The 23,597-nt window shown below is 40.2% G+C and overlaps 1 protein-coding gene across 1 annotated transcript in view; it reads left to right on the top strand.

Moving 5' to 3' along the window:
* Positions 1-473: 473 nt before the first annotated feature.
* Positions 474-23,597, top strand: part of LOC138903941 (uncharacterized) — a gene marked incomplete at its 3' end in the record, with an annotated part of 50,305 nt that continues 27,181 nt past the window's right edge. Inside the window, exon 1 of the mRNA XM_070192506.1 lies at positions 474-551. Coding sequence (XP_070048607.1) covers positions 474-551 — 78 coding nt within the window. The remainder of the gene's footprint in view (positions 552-23,597) is intronic.

Here is a 23,597-nt window from a genome sequence, read left to right as displayed (position 1 = left end):
CAGAAAATGGGTGAAATACGAGGAAACATATGAATACGTGGAACCAGGGTCAAATAAAACTGAGGTATCTCTGTGGCATACTGAGAAAATACCTGTAATCACAGCATCTGAAGCAATAGCATATGGTCTGGCAGGGAGAGCATAGAAACGGGCCTGACCATCCTCTGATCTGCCTCCCCCTCTAGGGCGACCCCTAGCTGACTGACCTCTACCCCGAGCTGACTGGGCAAATGGTGAGGTAGTTGGGGCTGTAGTCGGAGGCTGACTCCTCTGCTGAGATAGACCTCCATGACGACGAGGACACTGCCTCCACATATGCCCAAGCTCCCCATACTCAAAACAACTCCCTGGTGCTGGCGGCGGAAACTGAAGGGAACCCCTAGCACCGGGATGACTGGTAGAAGAACCTGGCATGGAAGGGCCCTGAACAGGTGGAGCACGGGATGAACTCTGAACTAGAAGGGCACTAAGTGATGAGTGGCCCTGATGAGAACTGTGAGAACCATGGCCAGATGATGCACCCTGATGAAATGACCGAGCTGACTGAGCCTGTCTGAAATGACGACCTCTACCGTGCAGGAATTGACCCCCAAAAGGAGCACCGCTGAATCCACCCTAACCACGAGGCCTCTTGGCCTCCTGCTCAACCCTCTCCTGACCGCGAACCATCTCAATCTGCCGAGCAATGTCGATAACCTCATCAAAGGTAGCACCCGAAACTCGCTCTCTGGTCATAAGCAACTGTAGCTGATAAGTGAGACCATCAATAAACCTCATGATCCTCTCTCTGTCCGTGGGAACCAACCAGATAGCATGACGGGCCAACTCGGAGAACCGCATCTCATACTGCATCATAGACATATCAACCTAGCGTAGCCTCTCAAGTCTCTAAAATACTAGCAGTACGGAGTATCCTCTAACACCTGTCCAAAAAGTCCTGAGCATCCTCTCTCTCTGTGCCACTGAAAGGTGGTGGCTAAAGTCTCCCAAACCTCTCCAACCTACGCTGATCTTCCTCAGGCATAGCAGGAACCACATAATCCTAAGCAATAGCAACCGGCTGGGCTGGTGGTGCCTCTGGTGTCTGAAGTCCCTGAATAACCTGCTCGGGTGTGCGAGCGACGGGAGTTCGAGTGCCTCCCCTGGCCTGAGAAGTGGTTGCGGTCGTCGAAATAGAGACCGGCTAAGCAAGGCCAGTACACGCTGTCAGAATCTGAGCTAAGGCCTCCTGAAGGCCTGGAATCACAATAGGCACATGTGGTGCCCGAGCTGGTCCATCAACAACTGGAACATGGTCCTGATCTGGGACAACCGGTGGATCTACAAGTACTGCCCCAACTGTTGTACGGGCTGCACCTTTGCCCCTACCACGGCCTTTACTGCGGCCTCGGCCTCTCGCGGCCCTGGTTGGTGGTACTGGTACCTAGCCCTCCTGACTGGTAGCACGAGTCCTCACCATCTATGAGAGAATGAAACAACAAATGTTTAGTTACTAGAATCAACAGATTCGCACGACAAGAATTCAAGAATATGGAGTTTCCTAAAGGTTCTGCAGCCTCCTGAAGATAAGTACAGACGTCTCCGTACCGATCCGCAAGACTCTACTAAACCCGTTCATGACTCGTGAGACCTATGTAACCTAGGCTCTGATACCAATCTGTCATAACCCAAAACTAACCCCCTGTCATGATGGCGCCTATCGTGGAACAAGGCAAGCCGACTCATTTCCAAAACAAAACGATATTTTCATTTCAAAGATAATTTTAAGGTTATTTAACATAAAAACCTCCATATAAAGAGTTCAAATCAAAAAAAATAGAAGTGCGGAAAAGAAAAGCCCGACATCGGGGTGTCACTAGTCATGAGTATCTACTATAATTTGTCTAACAATATCAAGGCTAACTCAGCCTGGAAAAATAGCTAAATACTACTAGAGGAAGATAAGATGGAGAAGAGCAGGGGCTGCAATCGCCAAACAGCTACCTTGCTATCTCCAAGAAAAATCTACAACCAGAACACTCAATAACCGCTACCGTGTCCAGCCACACCTGGATCTGCACACAAGGTGCAGGGAGTAACGTGAGTACGCCAACTCAGTAAGTAACAACAATAAATAAAGACTGAGCAGTAGTGACGAGCAATAAAGCATATAACGTTCATATCAGGAAATCTCAGTAAAATACCACATGCTCTTAAAAATCAGGATTTGAATCAAACATCTCGTTTAAACCTAGTTCCAATAAAAATCATTTTAAATACATTTTTTTTTCAATAGTTTTTCAAACAAAGGCTCAATGCAAAGGTGAGCAAAAATGATGAAATCATAAACAGCCACTCGGGCAAACCTCACAGCCACTCGTGTCCACTCGGGCATACCTCACAATCACTTTTGCCATTCGGGCATACCTCACATTCACTCTTGCCACTCGGGCATACCTCACAATCACTCTTGCCTCCCAATCACTTAGCACTCAACACTCGCACTCAGTAGGTACTTGCGCTCACTAGGGGTGTGTACAGACTCTGAAGGGGCTCCTTCAGCCCAAGTGCTATAATCTGCACGGACAACTCACGTGTGATAATAATAAAGTATGATGTAGGCGGGCAGCCCCGATCCACACTCATCCTCACCAATTAGGCCCTCGGCCTCACTTAATCACAAATATCCTGCAGGCGGGCTGCCCTGATCCACACTCATCCTCACAAATCAAGCCCTCGGGCATTCCAGTAAAACAGGGCATTCGGCCTAAAACATTTATATGCATCAAAATAGAGTCATAAAACTGTGTTATGCGGTAAACAAATATAAACATGACTAAGTATAGATTTTCAATCGAAAACAGTGAGAGAATGATAAGAAACAGCCCCCGAGGGTCCAAACAGCATTGGCGCAAGGCCCAATCATGGCATTCAGCCCAATTTACTGAAATTCTTTCTAAAACATATAAGTATCAAATGGTTTCAACAAAGTATGCAACTTTACATTTGCTGCGGGACGGACCAAGTCACAAATCCACAACAATTCACCCCCATACGCCCATCACCTAGCATGTGCGTCACCTCAAAATAATAGAATGATACGAAATCCGGGGTTTCATACCCTCAGAACTAGATTTACAATCGTTACTTACCTCAAACCGGTCAAATCTCTACCCCGCAATGCTCTTACCTCTGGACTCTGCCTCCAAATGCTCCAAATCTATTCACAATCAGTATAATAACATCAATATACGCTAATGGAATGAATTCCACAAGAAAAGCTTCAAAATTAGACCAAAACCCGAAATTTGCTCAAACTTCGCCTATGGGGCCCACGTCTTAGAACCCGACAAAAGTTACAAAATCCGAAAGCCCATTCAACCACGAGTCTATCCATACCAATTTTACCAAAATCCGACCTCAACTCGACCCTCAAAGATACAAATCTAATTTCCAAATTTCTAAGTTTTAATCTCTGATTTACACCTCAAAATCATGTAATCTAGTCGGATTACTCGATGATAATTCAATATTATAGAGTAGAAATGATCACAAGGGACTTATCTCAAGGTTTCCTTAAAAATATATCAAAAATCGCCTCTCCCCAAGCTCCAATTTGTCAAAAATGGCAAATGGGACGAAGTCCTTATTTTTATAATTCTGCCCAGACATCCTCGGTTCTTCCTCGATCTTGGCCTTCGATCGAGATCCTCGATCTTGGTCCTCTGTCCTGCCCCTCGATCCTGGTTCTCGATCCTGGGCTCGATCATGGCTTCGATCGTGGCCCTCGACTCTGGGCTCGATCATGGCTTCGATCGTACCCCTCGACCATGAGCTCGATCTGGTCTTCGATCGTCGCCCTCGACCCTGAGCTCAATATGGGCTTCGATCGTGGCCCTCGACCCTGAGCTCGATCTGGGCTCGATTTCTGGGCAGAAGCAATTTCCAACAGAAGGAAATTGCAGCAGCTGTTCTAGTTCAATTTTTGATCCGTTAACTATCCGAAACTCACCCGAGGCCCTCGGGACCTCAACCAAATATACCAACAAGCCCTAAAACATCATACGAACTTAGTCGAATCCTCAAATCACCTCAAACAACGATAAAACCATGAATTACACCCCAATTCAAGCCTAATGAAATTTGAAATTTCTAATTTCTACAAACAACTCCGGAACCTATCAAATCACGTCCGATTGACCTCAAATTTTGCACACAAGTCCTAAATGATATAACAGAGGTATTCCAATTTTTAGAATCAGATTCCGACCCTGATATTAAAAAGTCAACCCCCGGTCAAACTTCTCAAAAATAAAACTTTCGGCATTTCAAGCCTAATTCCTCTACGGACTTCCAAATAATATTTCGGACACGCTCTTAAGCCCAAAATCACCATACAGAGCTATTGGAATTATCAAAATTCAAATCCGAGGTCGTTTACATATAGGTCCATATCCGGTGCATTTTTCTAACTTAAAATTTTCAATTATGATACTAAGTGTCTCATTTCACCCCGAGTTCCTTCCGGACTCGAACCAACTAACCCGATATAACATAATATAGCTGAATAACACAAAAAAGAAGTAGGAATGGGGAAAACATGGTTATAACTCTCGAATTGACCGGCCGGGTCGTTACACACAGGAATCCATACACGCACCTTAAGGATGTGATGTCTCTGTCGGATCCTCCTCTAGAAGAGGAAACAAGTGAGGATACCTAGACTCCATGTCTTCTTCGGCTTCCCAAGTCATTTATTCCACATTATTGTTTCCCCAAAGTACTTTCACTGAAGCTACGTCTTTAGCCCTCAATCTCCGAACCTATCTATCTAGTATAGCAATGGGAGTTTCCTCATATGATAGCTGCTCTGTGACCTGAACATCGTTAACTGACACGACTCTGGAAGGATATCCGATACATTTACGGAGCATAGACACATGAAATACTAGATGTACAGACTCCAAGTCAGAAGGCAAGTCTAACTCATATACTACCTGGCCTACCTTGCGTATGATCTTTTATGGTCCAACATACCGAGGAATAAGTTTTCCTTTATTACCGAACCTCATAACACCTTTCTTCAGTGATACCTTTAGGAATACCCAATCGTCAACCTGAAACTCCAAGTCTCGTCGTCGATTATCCGCATAGGACTTCTGACGGCTTTGAGCTGCTAATAGCCTTTCCTATATAAGCTTAATCTTCTTGATTGTCTGTTATACCAACTCTGGTCCTACTAACTTATTTTCCCCAACATCTAACCATCCTATAGGCGACCTACACTTTCATCCATAAAGAGCTTCGAATTAAGCCATCTGAATACTGGAATGATAGCTATTATTATACATGAACTCAATAAACGGCAGATGATCATCCTAGATACCCTTGAAGTCTATCACAGAAGCCTGTAACATATCCTCCAGTGTCTGAATAGTACGCTCAGCCTGTCCTTCTGTCTAGGGATGAAATGATGTACTAAGACTTACCTGAGTTCCCAATCCTTTTTGGACTAAGACAACTGGGACCAGTACTAAAATATGTACAAGAAGTGCAGAGTGTAGTATGAGTACAACCGACCCAATGTACTTCGTAAGTGTCAAGCCTAACCTCGACTAGGTAATGACGGGACACCCACGTAATTAATCATGTACAGACGAAAATATACGTACAAAATAACAACAGATAAAGAATTAACAAGTACAATTGGGAGGGGACATGCGAAAGGGGGTACAAGATACGGTAACTACCGCAGGGAATAATAACAAGAATCAGTCAATAAACCTTCAATCTACAAAATGAACAAGCATAATGAATAAAACTGCACGGCATCACCCTTCGTGCTTTTACTCTCAATCTCACCATAAAATGATAAATACGCCGCGACATCACCCTTCGTGCTTATACTCTCAATTTCATCATGAACAAGAGATACGGCATGACATCACCCTTCGTGCATTAACTCTCAAATATGTCACAGCATCACCCTTCGTACATTAACACTCAAATACGGCATGACATCACCCTTCGTGCATTAACACTCTCCCTTACCATGTAACAATGAACATATAACAACTGGGAGATAGAATAAGTAAGATCATGTCTTATGTCAACAATGGTTCCACAATACCAATCTCTTCCTCAGAAACAATATTCAATTATCACAGATAGCCCATAAATGAGGAAAGAATTATCAATTTAGTAATTAACTAGTCTAAGCATGCATAACATGATTAAAGAAAGAAATAAATTACAAGAAACAAGTCCCACCCGCATACTTTGACCCAACAACAACGCATAAATGACAAGAAACAAGTCACCTCACATATACGTTGAACCCAACATTTTAAAAAGTACCACATAGCAAGAAATTCCTAATCCATCAAGTCAAGCATAACCACGAGACTTACCTCGCTCCACAAGTCGACTCAAAGCTCTACAAGAGCCTTTCCCCTATAATCCATCTCCAAACCACTCATATCTAACCACAATTGACTCAATAATGTCAAATATTGCTAAGGGACTCAATTACAATGCATAAATTTAGAATTTCCACAGTTTTCCCCGAAAAGTCAAAAATTGACCTCGGGCCCGCTTGGTCAACACCTGAGATTCGAACTAAAATCCATTTTCCCATTCACCCCGAAGCCCGATTATGTAATTTGTTTCGAAATCCGACCTCAATTTGAGGTCTAAATCCCTAATTTTCAAAAACCCTCAATTCTTCCCAAATCCCTAGTTTTCTACCATGGAAGAACAAAGATTAGGGCTAGAAATTAATGGGTGATGTTAGAAATGGAAGAAAATGAGTTAAAGTGTACAAACCTATGAATTGATGTTGAGTTTTCTCTTACAAATCGCCTCTAGGCCGAGCTCAAATGGATAGTTTATGAAAAAAATGAAAGAATCCCGTTTTTGGTCTGTTTTTAATCACTGGGCGTCAGGCCTGCTTCGTGTTCACGAAGTGCCTGACGCGATCGCGAAGCAGCAGCTCTAATAGCCTACGCGTTTGCGAAATACCCTTCGCATTCGCGAAGGCTTACACCCACCAACCTACACATTTGCAGACCTTGTGCCGCGTTCGCGAAGAGTATTGGTCAGTTCCCCTCCCCTGGGTCAACAAAACTACGCGTTCGCGAAGGGCAGCCCCCTCCATTTCACGTTCGCGTACAGTCCTTCGCATTCGCATAGAGTAAAATCCTCCCCTGCCCAGTTCCCCTTCGTGATCGCGGTAGTGGCTTCGCGATCGCGAAATACATTACACCAGAAACCAGCAGAAGTCCAAACAACCAGATTTTCCAAGTTTAAATCATCTGTAGCCTATCCGAAACTCACCCGAACCGTCGGGGCTCCAAGACAAACATGCACACAAGTCATAAAATCCCATACGAACTCGCTCGCAGGATCAAAACACCAAAAGAATGCCTAGAAATACGAATCACACACCAAATCAAATGAAATTTTCAAGAAAACTTTACAACTTCTATTTTAACAACTGGACGTCCGAATCACGTCAAACCAACTCTGGTTCTCACCAAATTTGACAAACAAGTCATAAATATAGTAATGGACCTATACCAAGTTCCGAAACCAAAATACGGACCTCGTATCAACAAATTCAAACATTGGTCAAACCTTTAGATTCATTAAAACTTTAAACTTCAAAGTTTCGACAAAAAGCGATAACTCGAGCTAGGGACCTCCGAATTCGATTTCGGGCATATGCCCAGGTCCCAAATCACGATACGAACCAACTGAGACCGTCAAAATATGGATCCGGGCCTGTATGCTCAAAATATTGACCGAAATCAACTCAAATGGATTTTTAAAGAAAAATTTCATGTTTTATCAACTTTTAACATAAAAGCCTTCCAGAAAAATATCCGGACTGTGCACGTAAATCGAGGAAGCCCTAAAGAAGCTATTGGAGGCTTCAGAACACATAATTAATATTTAAAATTCTAGATGACCTATCGGGTCATCCCACCCATATCGCATGGTTATCACAATTAATTCAGGCAACTAGTGCCTCTACAAGAGATCCTAGCATATAAACACACCGCCCCAAGGCCCATAAGCCGTTGTATTCCTTCTTAAGCACCCCATAAATACCACAACTGAGACATCGCTCTAGAGAGACCTTATGTGAATTTTAAAATTGCTCTTTTTAACTTTCTGATACTGAAGGGTAGAACCCATAGTGATACAGAATTACTGCGAGTCCCGGCGCCATCAAAAGCAAGTCTCAGGTCTTAACCATATACAAATCCGAAAAATTTTCAATTGCTACATATACATATTGAATCCATTGGAAACGTTTTGAGAGTCATCCACTATGCTCAAATCTCAATTGCACAACCCAAGCGACCAAACGACTTGTGCTCCGTTAGCACAACACCACCCAAAAATGTAAATTTCACCTTAACGCAACAGATCAATTTCATACTCCATGTGCACTACATCCTTCACAAATAACAACTTAATCATTCCATGATTTTCATATACTCATAAAGTGCAATATAACCCGTATCAATGAATTTTCTTACTCGAGTCATCCTCGATCTCAACCTTCATAAGTCATAACGGATCCACAATTATGCCTCTGACCCAAAACTAGTATTTAACACATAACCATGAAATCATATAGTCGATAGCAGACTACCCACATGGCTCAAAGCCATCGAATAAAACATCTAATAACTTACATTAACCCTACCCCATTATTGCCATAATACCGCAAGGATGTTCAACTAAATCCTTCACAAGCTCATGCAACACCAACCATAAAATACCTCAATCATCCGCTAAGCTCGAATTCATTCTCTTGACAGTCAAGTCAACTTTCGCAACCATATTCAAACTCGAATCTCAACACATATACCTCGCTGGTAGAAAAGAAACTCCTCACACAACATTATAAGGAACACACCTACATAGATTACTCTGTAGGAGATAACGCACCTGTTTAGCCTCAAATTGACATCTTGCTATACCTATTCGCAGCCACAATTACTACGCAATCACTTAATCTTTCTGAGTTCAAACTCATTAACAAGACATGAGAATTTAATTTGTCCCATAATTTGACAACGTGAAAAATCCTTCAACACACTCATAACTCCAGACTATACGTCAAATCGGACAGACATCAAGCACCCAATAGCCCTTTTTACCTCTTAAGCAAACACCTTTCATCACATTCAAACTATCTGAACACATTCCGCAGTCACATCATACTCATCATAAAGCCATTCCACCACTCATCGAGCCACAAATTCCACTTGTAAGGACACTACCGACCATATAAGTTCTCACAGCCGAAACTATCGAGCTTAAGTTGCGGTCTAACCCTAGCCTCGAGTCCTCGAGACTGGCCCATCACCAAAACACAGAAAACACATCCCGTACCTCATTCATAGAATCAAAAACTATCGATGCACAGTTGATTCCGAGCGTTCACATACGTATACGAGTGAGTGGAATGAATTCGAAGAGGCACGCTTCAAGCCGAATCAATGTCGCACGAAAAGGAAAGAAAGATAGGAGGTTTATCCTATAATTCATTGTAGCCTCTCGAAGATAAGTATGGACGTCATCATGCCGATCTGCAAGACTCTGCTAGACACATGCTCATGACTTGTAGAACCTATGAACCTAGGGCACTAATACAAATATGTGAGGACCCACAATCCGACCAGTCGTGATGGCACCTAACCCAAACCATTAGGTAAGCCAATTAACTACAATCCAATTTAATTAGGTTTATCGAGGAAAATAACTTAACCTTTCTACTTTTCCCAAGGACTTCTCATGAGCTTCTAAGATTCAAATTTTGCAAAGCTGATATGAAATAAAATACATCATCTGTTTGAAATATACATGAACAGATTAATGATTCTAAAGCTACCAAGAACAAGAGGCAATTATGGCCAGATTGTGGAAACATCTTTAATGCCATCTCCCGCCATACACCGCAACATCACTATCCAAAATCTGCACACAAGGTATAGAAGTGTAGTACGAGTACAACCGACCCCATGTACTCAGTAAGTATTTTGTCTAACCTCGTCGAAGTAGTGACATGGATTTTTAGTAAAAATATACTCACTGTTATAACTTGTGCAGCATACTAACAATAGAAAAAATTATAGAACATAACAGATAAGGGTACAATTAAACAACTATGCGAGGGAAAAAAAGATTACTAGGAGAAATTACAATAGAAAATTCATAATTTTTCTGGTATGAGAAATATATTCAAGATATCCCATCAAATGGAACGGTAACACCTTTGTGCATTTATCTCATTAAATTCATAACTTTTTTGGTGTGAGGCATATATTCAACACATCATATCGAATGGCATGGTAATACCTTTGTGCACTTGTCTCATTCTCACCCAATATATATATATCAAATCAATTGGCACGGCAATACCCTTCGTGCATTTATCTCTTTCTCACCGAGCATACATATAACAGTACCAACTAGGTGGGAGAAATGCCAATAACAAAAAAAAATTAAGTAGGAGGCAAAAAGAAGCAACAACGACTACAAATCACATAGAAAACATAGGTGCACAATAACAACTCAAGATAAAGGCATGAATGTATACACAACGATAAGATATCACAATATAATGTATGTCTCTTGTCCTCGCCTGCACGAAAACACCTTTTGTGCCATGAACATATGATAATATAAAAATAATGGCACGGCATCACCCTTCGTGCTTTATAAATTTCCTCACATGATAATATATACGAAATGACACAGCATTATCCTTCGTGCATAATAATGTATATGAATGGCACAGTATCACCCTTCGCGCTTTATACTCAAATAAAATTGCACGGCATAACCCTTCGTGTTTTACACTCACATGAAATGGCACGGCATCACCCTTCGTGCTTTACACTCTCCCTCACATGATAATATATATGTACCATGCACAACATTATCCTTCGTGCATAATAATGTATATGAATGGCACGGCATCACCCTTCGTGCTTTACACTCATATGAAATGGCACGACATCACCCTTCGTGCTTTACACTCTCCCTCACATGATAATATATATATATATATATATATATATATATATATATATATATATATATATATATACACACACACAATGGTACGGCATCACCCATCGTGCTTTACACTCTCCCTCACATGATAATGTATATGAAATGGCATGGCATCACCCTTCGTGCTTTACACTCTTCTTTACCAAGCACATTTATATCATTAAGAATAAAGGTAGGAAGCATAAATAACATCAAGGAGAGTGCTTAAACGAATGTTCCAGATTGAATATCAATCACGGCTTTCAAGCCAATAACAATTCAATAAACTTCAAATACTTTATTATTCCAGTATTTCAACAAGTCTCAAAAATGATCTTTAACTCATGTATAGAATTCAAATTCTCAACAATAATAGCCGTAGAGTCGTATTTGTGATTAAGTATAATAACGACCGGATTTAGCACATCAATAATTTTAACAAAAGTCCGTTAGATTTTTAATCAAATTATAATATGACAAATCAGGGTTTCTAGCATTTAATGTCATATTCATAGAAATCTAGAAGTCAAAGAAGACATGAAACAAGAGTGTCACATAATTCTACAAAGCATAATAAATCGTATAATTTACCCCCGAGCATGACTAACCCTGGCACATGCATATATGCCCGTCACCTCATATATGTATCACCCCCACATGTAACAAACAATGTCAATTAGTAGGAAAAATTCCTTCAACAAAGTTAGGCAAAAACCTTACCTCAAACAAGCCAATTCCAATGTCGAGCAAGATAAACAATACTCCGGAAATTCCATTCCACACGTATCAACCTCCAAACGCCTTCCTATCTCCTCAATTCAAGCCAAACGATCCGTATCTATTCAAACAATGTGCAAATTAACCACAATATACTCCAATGCTTACAATTTAACAATTTAAAAAAATTCTCAACTCCGCTCGAAAACTCGACAGTGGGGCCCATGTTTCGGAATCCAACGAAACTCACAAAATCCGACAAGCATTCAATTAAGATTCCAACCATACTAATTTTACTCAAATCCGACTCTGAATCGATGTTCAAAACTCAAAAATATATTTTATGGAATTATAGAAAATTCCTCCAATTTCTCTTGAAAAATCAATAATCTAACGCCAAAAACGAAGATTAATTCATGAAATATAATCACAAGGGAGTCAAGAACAGTTACCCCAAGTTGTGTGGGGAAATTTGCCTCTGCAAATTGCCCAAACCGAGCTCCCCAACTCTATTTTGTCAAAAATGGCGAAATCCTCCCGTTTATAAGGATTTAATGCTTGTAGCGCCACAGGTGGCGTGGGGCGCTGCTTGTGGCGTTGTTTCCAGAATCTCAAAAAATTCCCAGCACCGGGTCTAGCACCCCACGCTACCCTGGGCGCTGGGGGCGGGTTTCCCACATAGAAATGGGCGTAACTCTCTCATACGATATTCGAATTCGATTATTATTTTTGCTATGGCTCCGTAATTTCAATACAAATCTAATGCTTCAATCAAAACTGAATTTGGAGCTCATTTTCTTAATGTGATACAACTTATGCTTGAAGAAACTATGTTAAAACATTCTAGAAATATCCAAATTAAATTCCGGGCATACGCCCGAGTCCAAAATCACCATCCAGACCTAACGGAAACATCAAAACTCTGATCCGAGGTCGAATACAAAAATTCAAACTTGGTCAACTCTTTCAACTAAAGGCTTCCAACATGAAATTCATTCTTTCAAACTAATCCCGAAACACCTCAAAACCAAAGTCGACAATACACACTGGTCATAATACATCATATGAAGTTACTTAAGACTTCACATATTTGAATGGAATGTAAATACTCAAAACGACCGGTTGGGTCGTTACAAAAGCAACACAAGTAATAACTCAATAATAAAATGCTCAGCTCATATAAAATTCCGAAAAAATAAATATTTTCTTTTTTCAATTTAACAGTAAAACTCAAATCTTTTGCCGAAAGTCACCAAAAATATGAGTACGTCTGTGTCACGCCCCAAAACCAAGGAGTGCGACCGGCGCACAACCGAGTGAACCCGACCGAGCAAGCCTGTTAGATTCCTTCTACCCAAACTCATTCATGAATGAAGAGAATATATGTTTTCCTTAATTAAACAATAAAGTGGTCATGTCTGCAATTACCAATTTCTTACCATAAGTTTCACCATTTTTAAAGTCTCAAATGGACAAGTAATACAACCACAACATAGCATAGTTTGTCTTTTCCAGCACCAATATACAACCCACACTATGTCTACGAAGCCTCTATAGATAAAGAAGAGTACAATGATAATGCCGGCAACAAAGCCCCGTCTATACCTCAAACAGAATACACAAAGTACAAAAGATTCATAACCCCGGGATGAAGTGTGGCTCACCAAGTCAGCTGAGAAGAAGGTGCACTGCTATCACTGACCAATATCTCCTGCTGTGAAACCACGTGCATCCATTGAAAGATGCAGCGCCCCCGGCAAAAGGGACGTTAGTACTGTCGAATAGCACTAGTATGTATAACTAAACACCCTCTCAATAGAATGTTAAATAATACAAATACGTTTATCATAATATTAATGAAAGCCTTAATTAACATCAAACCTCAATTTAGGATCAAGACAATGTACAAATTAATTTCCCTATCTCACATTGGGAGATTTTTATTATCGATATACCATTGTCCACAATACCAGTACCATTATTCACCATACCAATACCACTATTCACAATACCATTATTCACAAGACCAGTACCACCGCACTCTTAGCACGGAGTCCGATCACGACCTGATAGGCTAGGCTATCTCAGTAGAGACATCAACCACAATTTCACTCAATATCAATACCACCGTCTTTAACACGGAGTCCGATCATGACCCGATCGGCTAGGCTATCCATTAGGGACATCGACCACAATCACAATTTCAATTACAATTTCCAGCATAATCACCACCATGTGTGTGGCATGGTGTCCGATCAAGACCCGATCGGCTAGGCTGTCTTATTTGAGACATCAACCTTTTTATATCAATCATCGCATTTCATAATACTTTCACACCTTTTCATTTCATTGGCACTAGTGGCCATAATTATAAGATCTTTCTTGGCACGTTGGCCATATTCAGTATTTCATGCTCAAATCAAAGTGTGTAGTACACATGTGAGCAATTTAGAGTCTAATGCACATAGAGATATTTCACAAATTTTGGCATAATAGCCTTCATTTGAACCTGACTTAAAGTCGAAACATTATTAATGCACAACCCATATTTTAACACATCCTCAATTGATAACATAACATGAATAGAGCATTTGGGATGCTTGTTGAACATATATCTTTCAACCCAATCTTACTCAGAATAGCCAATTTCATAATGAATCACTAGGGACATACATAATCTACATGAATTTCATGGGATTCTATTCTAAGAGAAGAGTTTAGCCAACATACCTCACTTGAGATTCCTTACACTCTAAATGTTCCGAAATTCTTAGCGACTTCAATCTATTGTAGAAATATAACAAATTGAATCAAAATTAGAAAGATGATCATGGTTCAAGCTCATTTGAGCATTTTATCAAACACTAAGTGTACATTAAGGTTCCAAGGTCCTTTTATGGAGAATTCCATCATCCCACAACCCAATATTTACCATTTTTAGCTCAACAATCTTCCTACACCCTTTGATAACACATGCACGTAAAATAAATAACTCTCATGCCCAAAAATTATCTTGCTAGTTACCCATTTTCAGAAAATTTCCAAATTAGGGTTTAGGGTGTAGAATCTTACCTCTAGGATGAAGACCTAGTGAGCTTCCCTTCTTAATCTTCCAAAAGTTGAGCAAGAATTGAAGAAAAGTTATTGAAGAACACCTTCTCACTCTAGGGCACTCTCTCTCACTCTAGAATATCAGATTATGTCTCAAAAATGGCCCAAAGAGTGTATTTAACGAAATAAGGTCGGGTTTTAAAAACCCAAAAATGGAGCTCCAGAACAAGGTATGCGATCGCATAACCGATATGCGGACCGCATATCGGTTGCATAATTGGTTACAAAATAGCCTAAAGAACTGTCTGTGTATGCGGTCACTATGTGGTCCGCATAACCGTTATGCGGTCGCATAATGCACCGCATAACAGTTATGCGGTCGCATAGTCGACCGCATAATTGCTTCCAATTGACTCAATTAACTGGCTCACTCTGCGGCCATTATGCGGTCCGCAAAGTGATTTTTCTACAATCCTCAAACACATAAGCCTAGTCCGGCCCCATGAAACATTATTTTCTTTGCAAACTTTACCGGGCTTTACACTTGAGTACTTCAAAGTTTTCCATGGTGTTACAGTCTGAAACCTGTGATTTTTCTCAAAACCTTTAACGACAGATAAGAAATCTCATTATCAGATGGCATGAGGAAAAAATACTTCTCTATGCCTACATATCAAGTATTCATGTCTAATGCTATGCAACACAGTCATGAACTCATGTACTCACACTCTTAGAGTACTCAATCACTCTGTACTGTATATGGCCAGTCCAGCCTAGGGAGGATCCATCCCATATATATACATAATAACAGACATTCAATCACTCAGTACTGTACAGGGCCAATCCAGCCCAGGGAACTCCATCCCAAATATAATAAATGATAGGGCAAGATCCATGCCCAGGGAAGTCAATCCCAAAAATATAAAATCAACTGCGCTCACTGTGGGGGATGCAGACTCCGGAGGGGTTCCTTTAGCCCAAGAGGTATAATCCACACAGACAACTCACGTGCTATAGTATCAGTATCTGGATATACAAAGACAACCCACGTGCTATAGTATGATAACTGGATCCGCACGGACAACTCACGTGCTATATTATCAATATTTGGATCCGCACGAACAACTCACGTGTTGCATGGACAACTCACGTGCTACAGTATCAATATCTGGATCCGCACGTGTAAGGCCCCACAAATGTTTACTAAAAACCAGAGGTTTCGTTGTGCCAAAGCAGGCTTTTGTTTTGACGAATGTAGAAATTCTTCGCGGCGAGCAAGCTTGCCGCTGTATGGACGTTTTGGGTTGAACAATGCGCTAGGGAGTACAGGAAAATTTTTGGCAGAAGAAGACATTTTTGCGGCATCTTCCTCAGATCCACACTAATCCCCCTCGCTGGACACTACATGCCCCAAGAATGCCACTAAACTAAGCCAGAACTCACACTTGGAGAATTTGGCATACAATTTCTTCTCCTTCAGCCTCTGTAGTACAATCCTAAAATGTTGTGCATGCTCTTCCTAGCTATGTGAGTACACCAGGATATCATCAATAAATACTACGACAAACGAATCAATATACGACTGGAATGCACTGTTCATCAAGTACATGAATGCTGTTGGGGCATTGGTCAGTCCAAAAGACATCACAAGAAACTCATAGTGATCATAACATGTCCCGAATGCTGCCTTCGGAATATCCGAGTCCCGAATCTTGAACTGGTGATACTCAGATAGATCGTATTTTATCCCAAAATTAATCTTCGACGAAACTCATTTTCTTCGATTTGCTTACCCTCTCACCTTCATGAATTTACTCATCACTTGTTTGAAATAGCATAATGCTTATAATCTCAAAATAATCTCATCCCCGATCTTACGTCGATTAACTTACGACGAAACTTTAACGTACGAAAATGCGGGACGTAACATCTCATTTCCGAGCTTATATAAATTTACTTATGGCGTACTTTCACATACGAAAACATAGGGCGTAACATATACAAAACTCTAATAGCAGGATAATGAGTCTACTCATAGAGGTTTAGTAGACTAGTCCTCACAGGATGAAGTTCTACTTTAACATGATCAATTCAAGAGATGATACACAAATACAACAACTAAAATTCTTAATCAAAATTTGTTTCTTAACCAAATTCTTAAAAATATCAATCTAAACATGCTTGGTATAAGTTAACAGCAGCAGTCGGAGTTCATATAAGGTTAATCCGCCCCCAAACCGTTAAACCGATAATTATAAAATCTCAATTCGTTACCCATCCATTACCCCGATAATCCAATACCAATAAGCCAATAAGCCATCAGTTCGGTTCGGTTAGTTTTAAACAGCCCTACAAGAGACCTCTTGGCCCCCTATCATCTCTATCATGGTCTCACATACCCTCCAGTCTCCTTGCAATCTCAACCACCTGCCGATATAGAGTATCTCACTCCAACTCGCTGGCCATGCTGTATCTAATACTCTGGTTGAGCCCCTCAATAAATCAACGGACTCGCTCCCTGACTGTGGCAACCAAGGATGGTGCATGCCTGGACAAATCACTAAATCAGACAGCATACTTCGACACTGACATAGTACCCTGGCGCAGCCGCTCAAACTCCGCGCCCCAAGAATTCTTAAAGGTATGAGGAACAAACTCTCTCAAGAAAAACTCTAAAAATCGATCCCATGTAAGTGAAGTTGCCTCAGTTGGGCTACCCACCTCGTTCGCCCGCCACCACTGTTATGCCGCTTTCTTCAGCTAGAATGTAGTAAAGGTAACCCCACTTGTTTCCATAATGCCCATAGAGCGGAGAATGTGGTTACTCTCCTCAAGAAAACCATGTGCATCCTCTGAAGCCAAATAACTTAAAATATGAGGGTGCTACTTCTTGAACCTCTCGAGCCTAAGTTGTGCCTCCTCAGATGCTACTACTCTAACCACGGGTTGAACTGGAGCAATAGGCTGTATCGGTATAACCTCTGGGACCTGATCAACCTTGACCCGTTGCTCGGGGGTGCAGGCCGTGGGAGTCTGTGCTCCTTCCCTACCCTGGGATGTGGTTGGTGCAACTGGGATGAACCCCTCCTGAGCTAAGGTGATGAGCATGCTTAGGAACTGTGCGAGGGTCTCCTGAAGTGTTGGGCCAGCAATAGGCGCCTCGGGTGTCTGTCCCCCGACTGGAGTTACTAGTGGCTCTTCTGTCGCAACTTGGGCAGGTGCTCTCCCCGTCCTCAGGCTCTGCACCGGCCCCGGCCTCTCACGGCTCTAGTAGGGGGTACGGGTGTCTGATCGTCGAATCCAGCGATGCGTGTCCTCACCATATGAGAGAATAGAAAGTTAAAGATTTAGTTTTCGAAATCAATTAACTCGCACGATAAGGAATTACAAAAGTGAAGTTTTCCTAACAGTTATGTAGCCTCTCGAAGAAAAGTACAGACGTCTCCGTACCGATCCGCAAGATTCTACTAAACATGCTTATGACTCATAACACCTATGAATTTAAAGCATACCAACTTGTCACGACCCCATTTTCCCTCCGTAGGATGTCGGGATGGCACGTAGTCTCTACGACTGGGTAAGCCTAATAATAATAAAAACTGAACAGCTATGAATTAACAGATTGCGGAAAATAACTGAACAATAGATCAAAACCTTCTGAACACCGAATCTTACACTACACACTCCAAAACCGGTGGAACTGAGTCATAAGCTCTAAAAAGTATAACAAGAGTAACTACTACATCACTGTCTGAAAGTAATTACAATACTAAATGGGGATAAAGGAAGGTGACTCCGAGGCCTACGCACGTCGAGCAAGCATACCTTGAAGTCTCTGATAAAACAGCTAACATGAATCTTTAACTACCGATACGAGAAGACATACCTAGATCTGCACAAAAAGATGTGCAGAAGCATAGTATGAGTACACCACAACGGTACCCAGTAAGTATCAATCCTAACCTCAGTAGAGTAGTGACGAGGCCAGGTCAAGACACCTACTAGGATATGAAATAGGCAGTGTAAAAATGAAATATGGATAAGTAACGGAGAGTGAAGAATAACTAATACAGAACAAGATAAGAGCAAGAACTAGTACCAGAAATTAACAATAGAAATAACTTAAAAGAAGCAACTAAAGTGCCACAATGATCATGTACAGACTACAACTGCTAGAATAGTAAATAATGAAGCAACCAGAAATATTCCTTCCACAACACTTTGCAACGTGAAACAAACAGCAAAAAACACATCGAGGTACTGCCTCGTGTAAAATGAAATCAACCGATGTACCGCCTCATATAATCTAGAATCATAACCGAGGTATCGCCTCGTATTCACATTTCTTAATTTCAATCACAATATTTCCTTATATCGTCGCGTTAGCCTTACATTTGAATATAGGTTTTTGAAAACAATTTTTCCGAAATAGCTACACGCGCTTTAACCCACCTTATGACGCCGTGTGTCTCCACGTAGTTCCCCTACAAGCAATATGCACATAAGTCCCACCTTCACAGTAAAAGAGATAATATTCAACAATGAGTCTCAAATAAAGGAAATCAACAAGTAAAGGGATAACATGAACAATTACTTCAACAATGATAATTAACAATAAAGAAATAGCATGTAACATTAGGAGACAACTAGTTCAAATAAAGCATGGGAGAAATTTAGCAAGTAGGATGTAGCACAATTACTAAACAAGTCAACTAAGATAATTAAGGATAATTTGACTATGAAGTTTAGAACATAATAAGGCATTTCAATTTAAGCATGGAAATAGTCTAAGCAGCCTAAACCGGTCAAATACTACGCACAACCCGTGTACTCACTCGTCACCTTGCGTACACGAATTTTACTTAGCACAATTGAATCAAACAATACCAATCCTAAGGGGTAGTTCTCCCACACGAAGTTAGGCAAGACACTTACCTAAATTAGGCCAATTCAACACTAAGAAATAGTTTTTCCCTTACAATCCGCCTCCACACGGCTCAAATCTAACCAAAATCGACTTAATATCATCAAACAATGCTAGGGAATTCAATTGCAATAGATAAAGTTAAAGATTTTTTACACTTTTCCCAAAAAGTCAACAAAATTTAACTCGGGGTCCGCCCGGTCAAAACTCGGGTCCAATGGTAGATTCCTTCTACCCATGACCCCACGAGTTCATATATGTGGTTACTTTCAAACTCCGAGTCCAAATCGACTCTCAAAACGCAATTTCTTATTTTTCAAAAACTTGACAAAGTTTCATAAATATCTACTTTGATTCATATGATTTTGATGTTAAAATCTAATATATGTTGATGGAATATGATTAGAATTAGATTAGAATCACTTACCCAAGGTTTGTAGGTGAAACTCCCCTCTCCAAATCGCCTCCTACCGAGTCTAGGGTTCAAAAATCACTTCCCTCAACTATTTGTCCAGTCGCAAATATCGCATTTGCGACCTGGGGTAGCCCAAACACGGGGTGCCCGACAGGTGCTCAACCGAGTAAACCGGCTGAGCAAGCCTGTTAGATTTTATTCTACCCAAACTTATTCATGAAATAAGATTGAGAGTGATTCTTCTCAAACCAAATGTTTGTACTCAAACCAAATGTTTGTACTCCATTAATCAAACGCTGAGAAGATTTCATTAACAACTTCCCTTTCATTTCCATTAGCAGCTTCATTCATAATTTTCAAAATATTATGAGTTTATAGAATTAATCAAAAAACATATTTGCCAAATAGCAACATTTCTAGTTCAATTCCCAACATCATACACCACCCCACAACCTGTCTACGGAGCCTCTAAGTATGACAGAAGAATAGTATGGAAGTGTCGGCAACAAGGCCCCGGCTATACCTCAAGACACAAAGTGTAACATCAAGTGACATCGGGCCCGGAATAGTGTAGGGCTCGCCAAAACCTGCTGAATAGGGAGTAACTGCTAACGAGGGCCAAAGTTGCACCGCTGATGAATCGCCTGCATCCATTGAAGATGAAGCGCGCCCGGCAAAAGGGACGTTAGTACATATGGAATAGTACTAGTATGTAAAGCTAACTATCCTCTTTCATAATAGAATGCCAATGTAAGAAGGGAAAATCCATAGAAACAACAAGTCACAATCAATGATATTCAAATGCCAAGTGGAAACATAATAATTTCCAAAATATGAAGATAACACTTTGAAGTGATAATCAAATTATGATGATAATATTATTTTTTATTTTGGAGATATTTAGCACCGATATACCAGTGTTCGCAATACCACTGTTCACAATACCAATGTTCACATTACCAATCCCACCGTACTTTTAGCACGGAATCTGATCACGACCCAATCGATTAGAGACTTCAACCACAATCACTATCAATACCAATACCACCGTGATTTTAGCACGGAGTCCTATCACGACCCGATCGGCTAGGCTATCTCCTTAGAGACATCAACCACAATTAATATCAATACCAATACCACTGTAATTTTAGCACGGAATCCGATCACGACCCGATCGACTAGGCTATCTCCTTTGAGACATCAACCACAATTAATATCAATTACAATACCACCGTAATTTTAGCATGGAGTCCGATCACAACCCGATCGGCTAGGCTATCTTATTTGAAGACATCAACCAAATTCACAATTTCAATTACGATTTCCAGCACAGTCACCACCATGTGTGCGGCATGGTGTCCGATCACGACCCGATCGGCTAGGCTGTCTTATTTGAGACATCAACCTTTTTATACCAATCAATCTCATCCCAATTAAGGAAAATAATTTTATCACATCAATATCATCCCAAATAAGGGAAATAATTCACAAACATAGCATAGGTGCAAATGTATTTACCTCATCATATTTCACATTGTATAAATCTCCACTAGTATTTTCAACCAATAACAACAATAATATTTCCTTAGCTCTTTTGGCCATTCACAAGATTCTTTATTCAAGGTACGGTGGCCATATTTGATATTTCACACTTTTATTTCTTTCCTCTCATGTATCATCATCATAAATATCAACATACATATAATATTTCGGAAATCACAACTTTAGGTTCATTAGAAATGAACAATTTAAGCACAATAGATTTCTTTCCGAGTAATCGAGTAAAATAATTGGTAATTGATGCGCAAGTTAAAGTCATCAACAAATAACGCACCATTTATTCTTGACATATTTCCCCCCACAAAGGGCAATACACAATTTTCACTCACGAATATGTAAGAACGAAAAACATATTGAAAATGCTCACAAATCATAGCGTTTGTTAAAGCAGCTGCCACATATGAGCATGACTTTAGTTCATAAGCTTTTAGGCAATTCTATTTTCGATATCAATTTTGGAACAGTTGAATCAAAGCTCTTTTCATAATATTTCTCACATCATCTTATTTCATTGGCACCATTGGCCACAAGTATAACTTTCACTCTTGGCACATTGGCCACACTTTATATTCCCAATTCACTTATTTCACTTCCAACCATCTTTATAGATTATCAACAATAAGACATTTTCAATCAAAACTTTAGGTACACATATGAGCAATTAAGAGTCTTAAGCATATTGAGACACTCACACAATTTAGCATCATAGCCTTCATTTGAAACATGTGTCAAAGTCATCTCATTCCCAAAGGATACACATATCATTCTTGAACACATTCCTAAAGGATAACATAATGTGATAGGATTATTCATAACACGTTTTGAATACATAGTTCTCGGCACTTTTCTTATTCGGGATAATCGAATTTATTGGGAACATCTCGGAACATAGAATAAGGAACTTAAGACAACCATATTTGAAACCTATGGGAACATCATGGAATTCAATTCTAAAAGAGTAGTTTAGCCAACATACCTTGATGGAGCTCATTAGCGATATTAAAACCACCCACTACTCTTATAACTTCAATCTACATCAACATAAATTAATTGGACCAACATTAGTAAATATTTCCAGGTTTTTGGCCATTTTGTCATTTTATCAAACACCTAGTGTGCATAGTATTCAACTACCTCTAGTAATGGTGTTTCTTCATCCAATAATACCTACTTACCATCAACAAAAGATACTACAACATCCTTTGTCCACTAACTACCTTCTTAGCACCATTATAATCATCAATGAACTCACATCTATCAAATTTCATTAATTAGCTCATTACAAAATATCTACAACACCCAATAATCTAGTTTAAGTATTTATGACTTCCAATCAGCATCTCATAAGTGCTAATACTTATTCCTTGCTCATTTATTCACTAACAATCCATGCATGTAGGTTTAAGGCTGAAAGATTATCTCTTGTAGACAAAATCTTGAAAGTCAACTTTTGGGGTGTTCTTGAGATTTTGAAGAAATCTATGGAATCCAATCAAAACCTTGTTGTAACTAGTGATTGAGAAGTGAAATCATCATAAAAACACACTTAGAAACTCACCTTAAGTGTGTATTGGAAGCCTTGGCAAGATGGGTGATGGAGAGAAACGCCCTAGTCTTTAAATCCATTTATTTTTCTCTCTCCCCGCTCAAGTATTAATAGGCCCAGGTACAATATTTTTCCACTGGTACTATCCCTGTGCTATAAGATTTTAGCTCACTGGTTTGCTAAAATCAGGTACAGTATTATCCACTAGTGCTATCCCTATGCTATTAGGCTTTAGCTCACTGGTTTGCTAAAATCTTCTACTTCCCTCATGTGCTATGTTGTGCTATGGGGAGATACCTCACTGTATTTTCTTTAGTCTTATTGCTTTGAAA

This window comes from Nicotiana tomentosiformis, unplaced genomic scaffold, assembly GCF_000390325.3.
Source record: "Nicotiana tomentosiformis unplaced genomic scaffold, ASM39032v3 Un00206, whole genome shotgun sequence".
NCBI lineage: Eukaryota > Viridiplantae > Streptophyta > Magnoliopsida > Solanales > Solanaceae > Nicotiana > Nicotiana tomentosiformis.
Note: the sequence above shows the minus strand (reverse complement) of the source record. Positions and strands in the feature narration are given on the sequence as shown.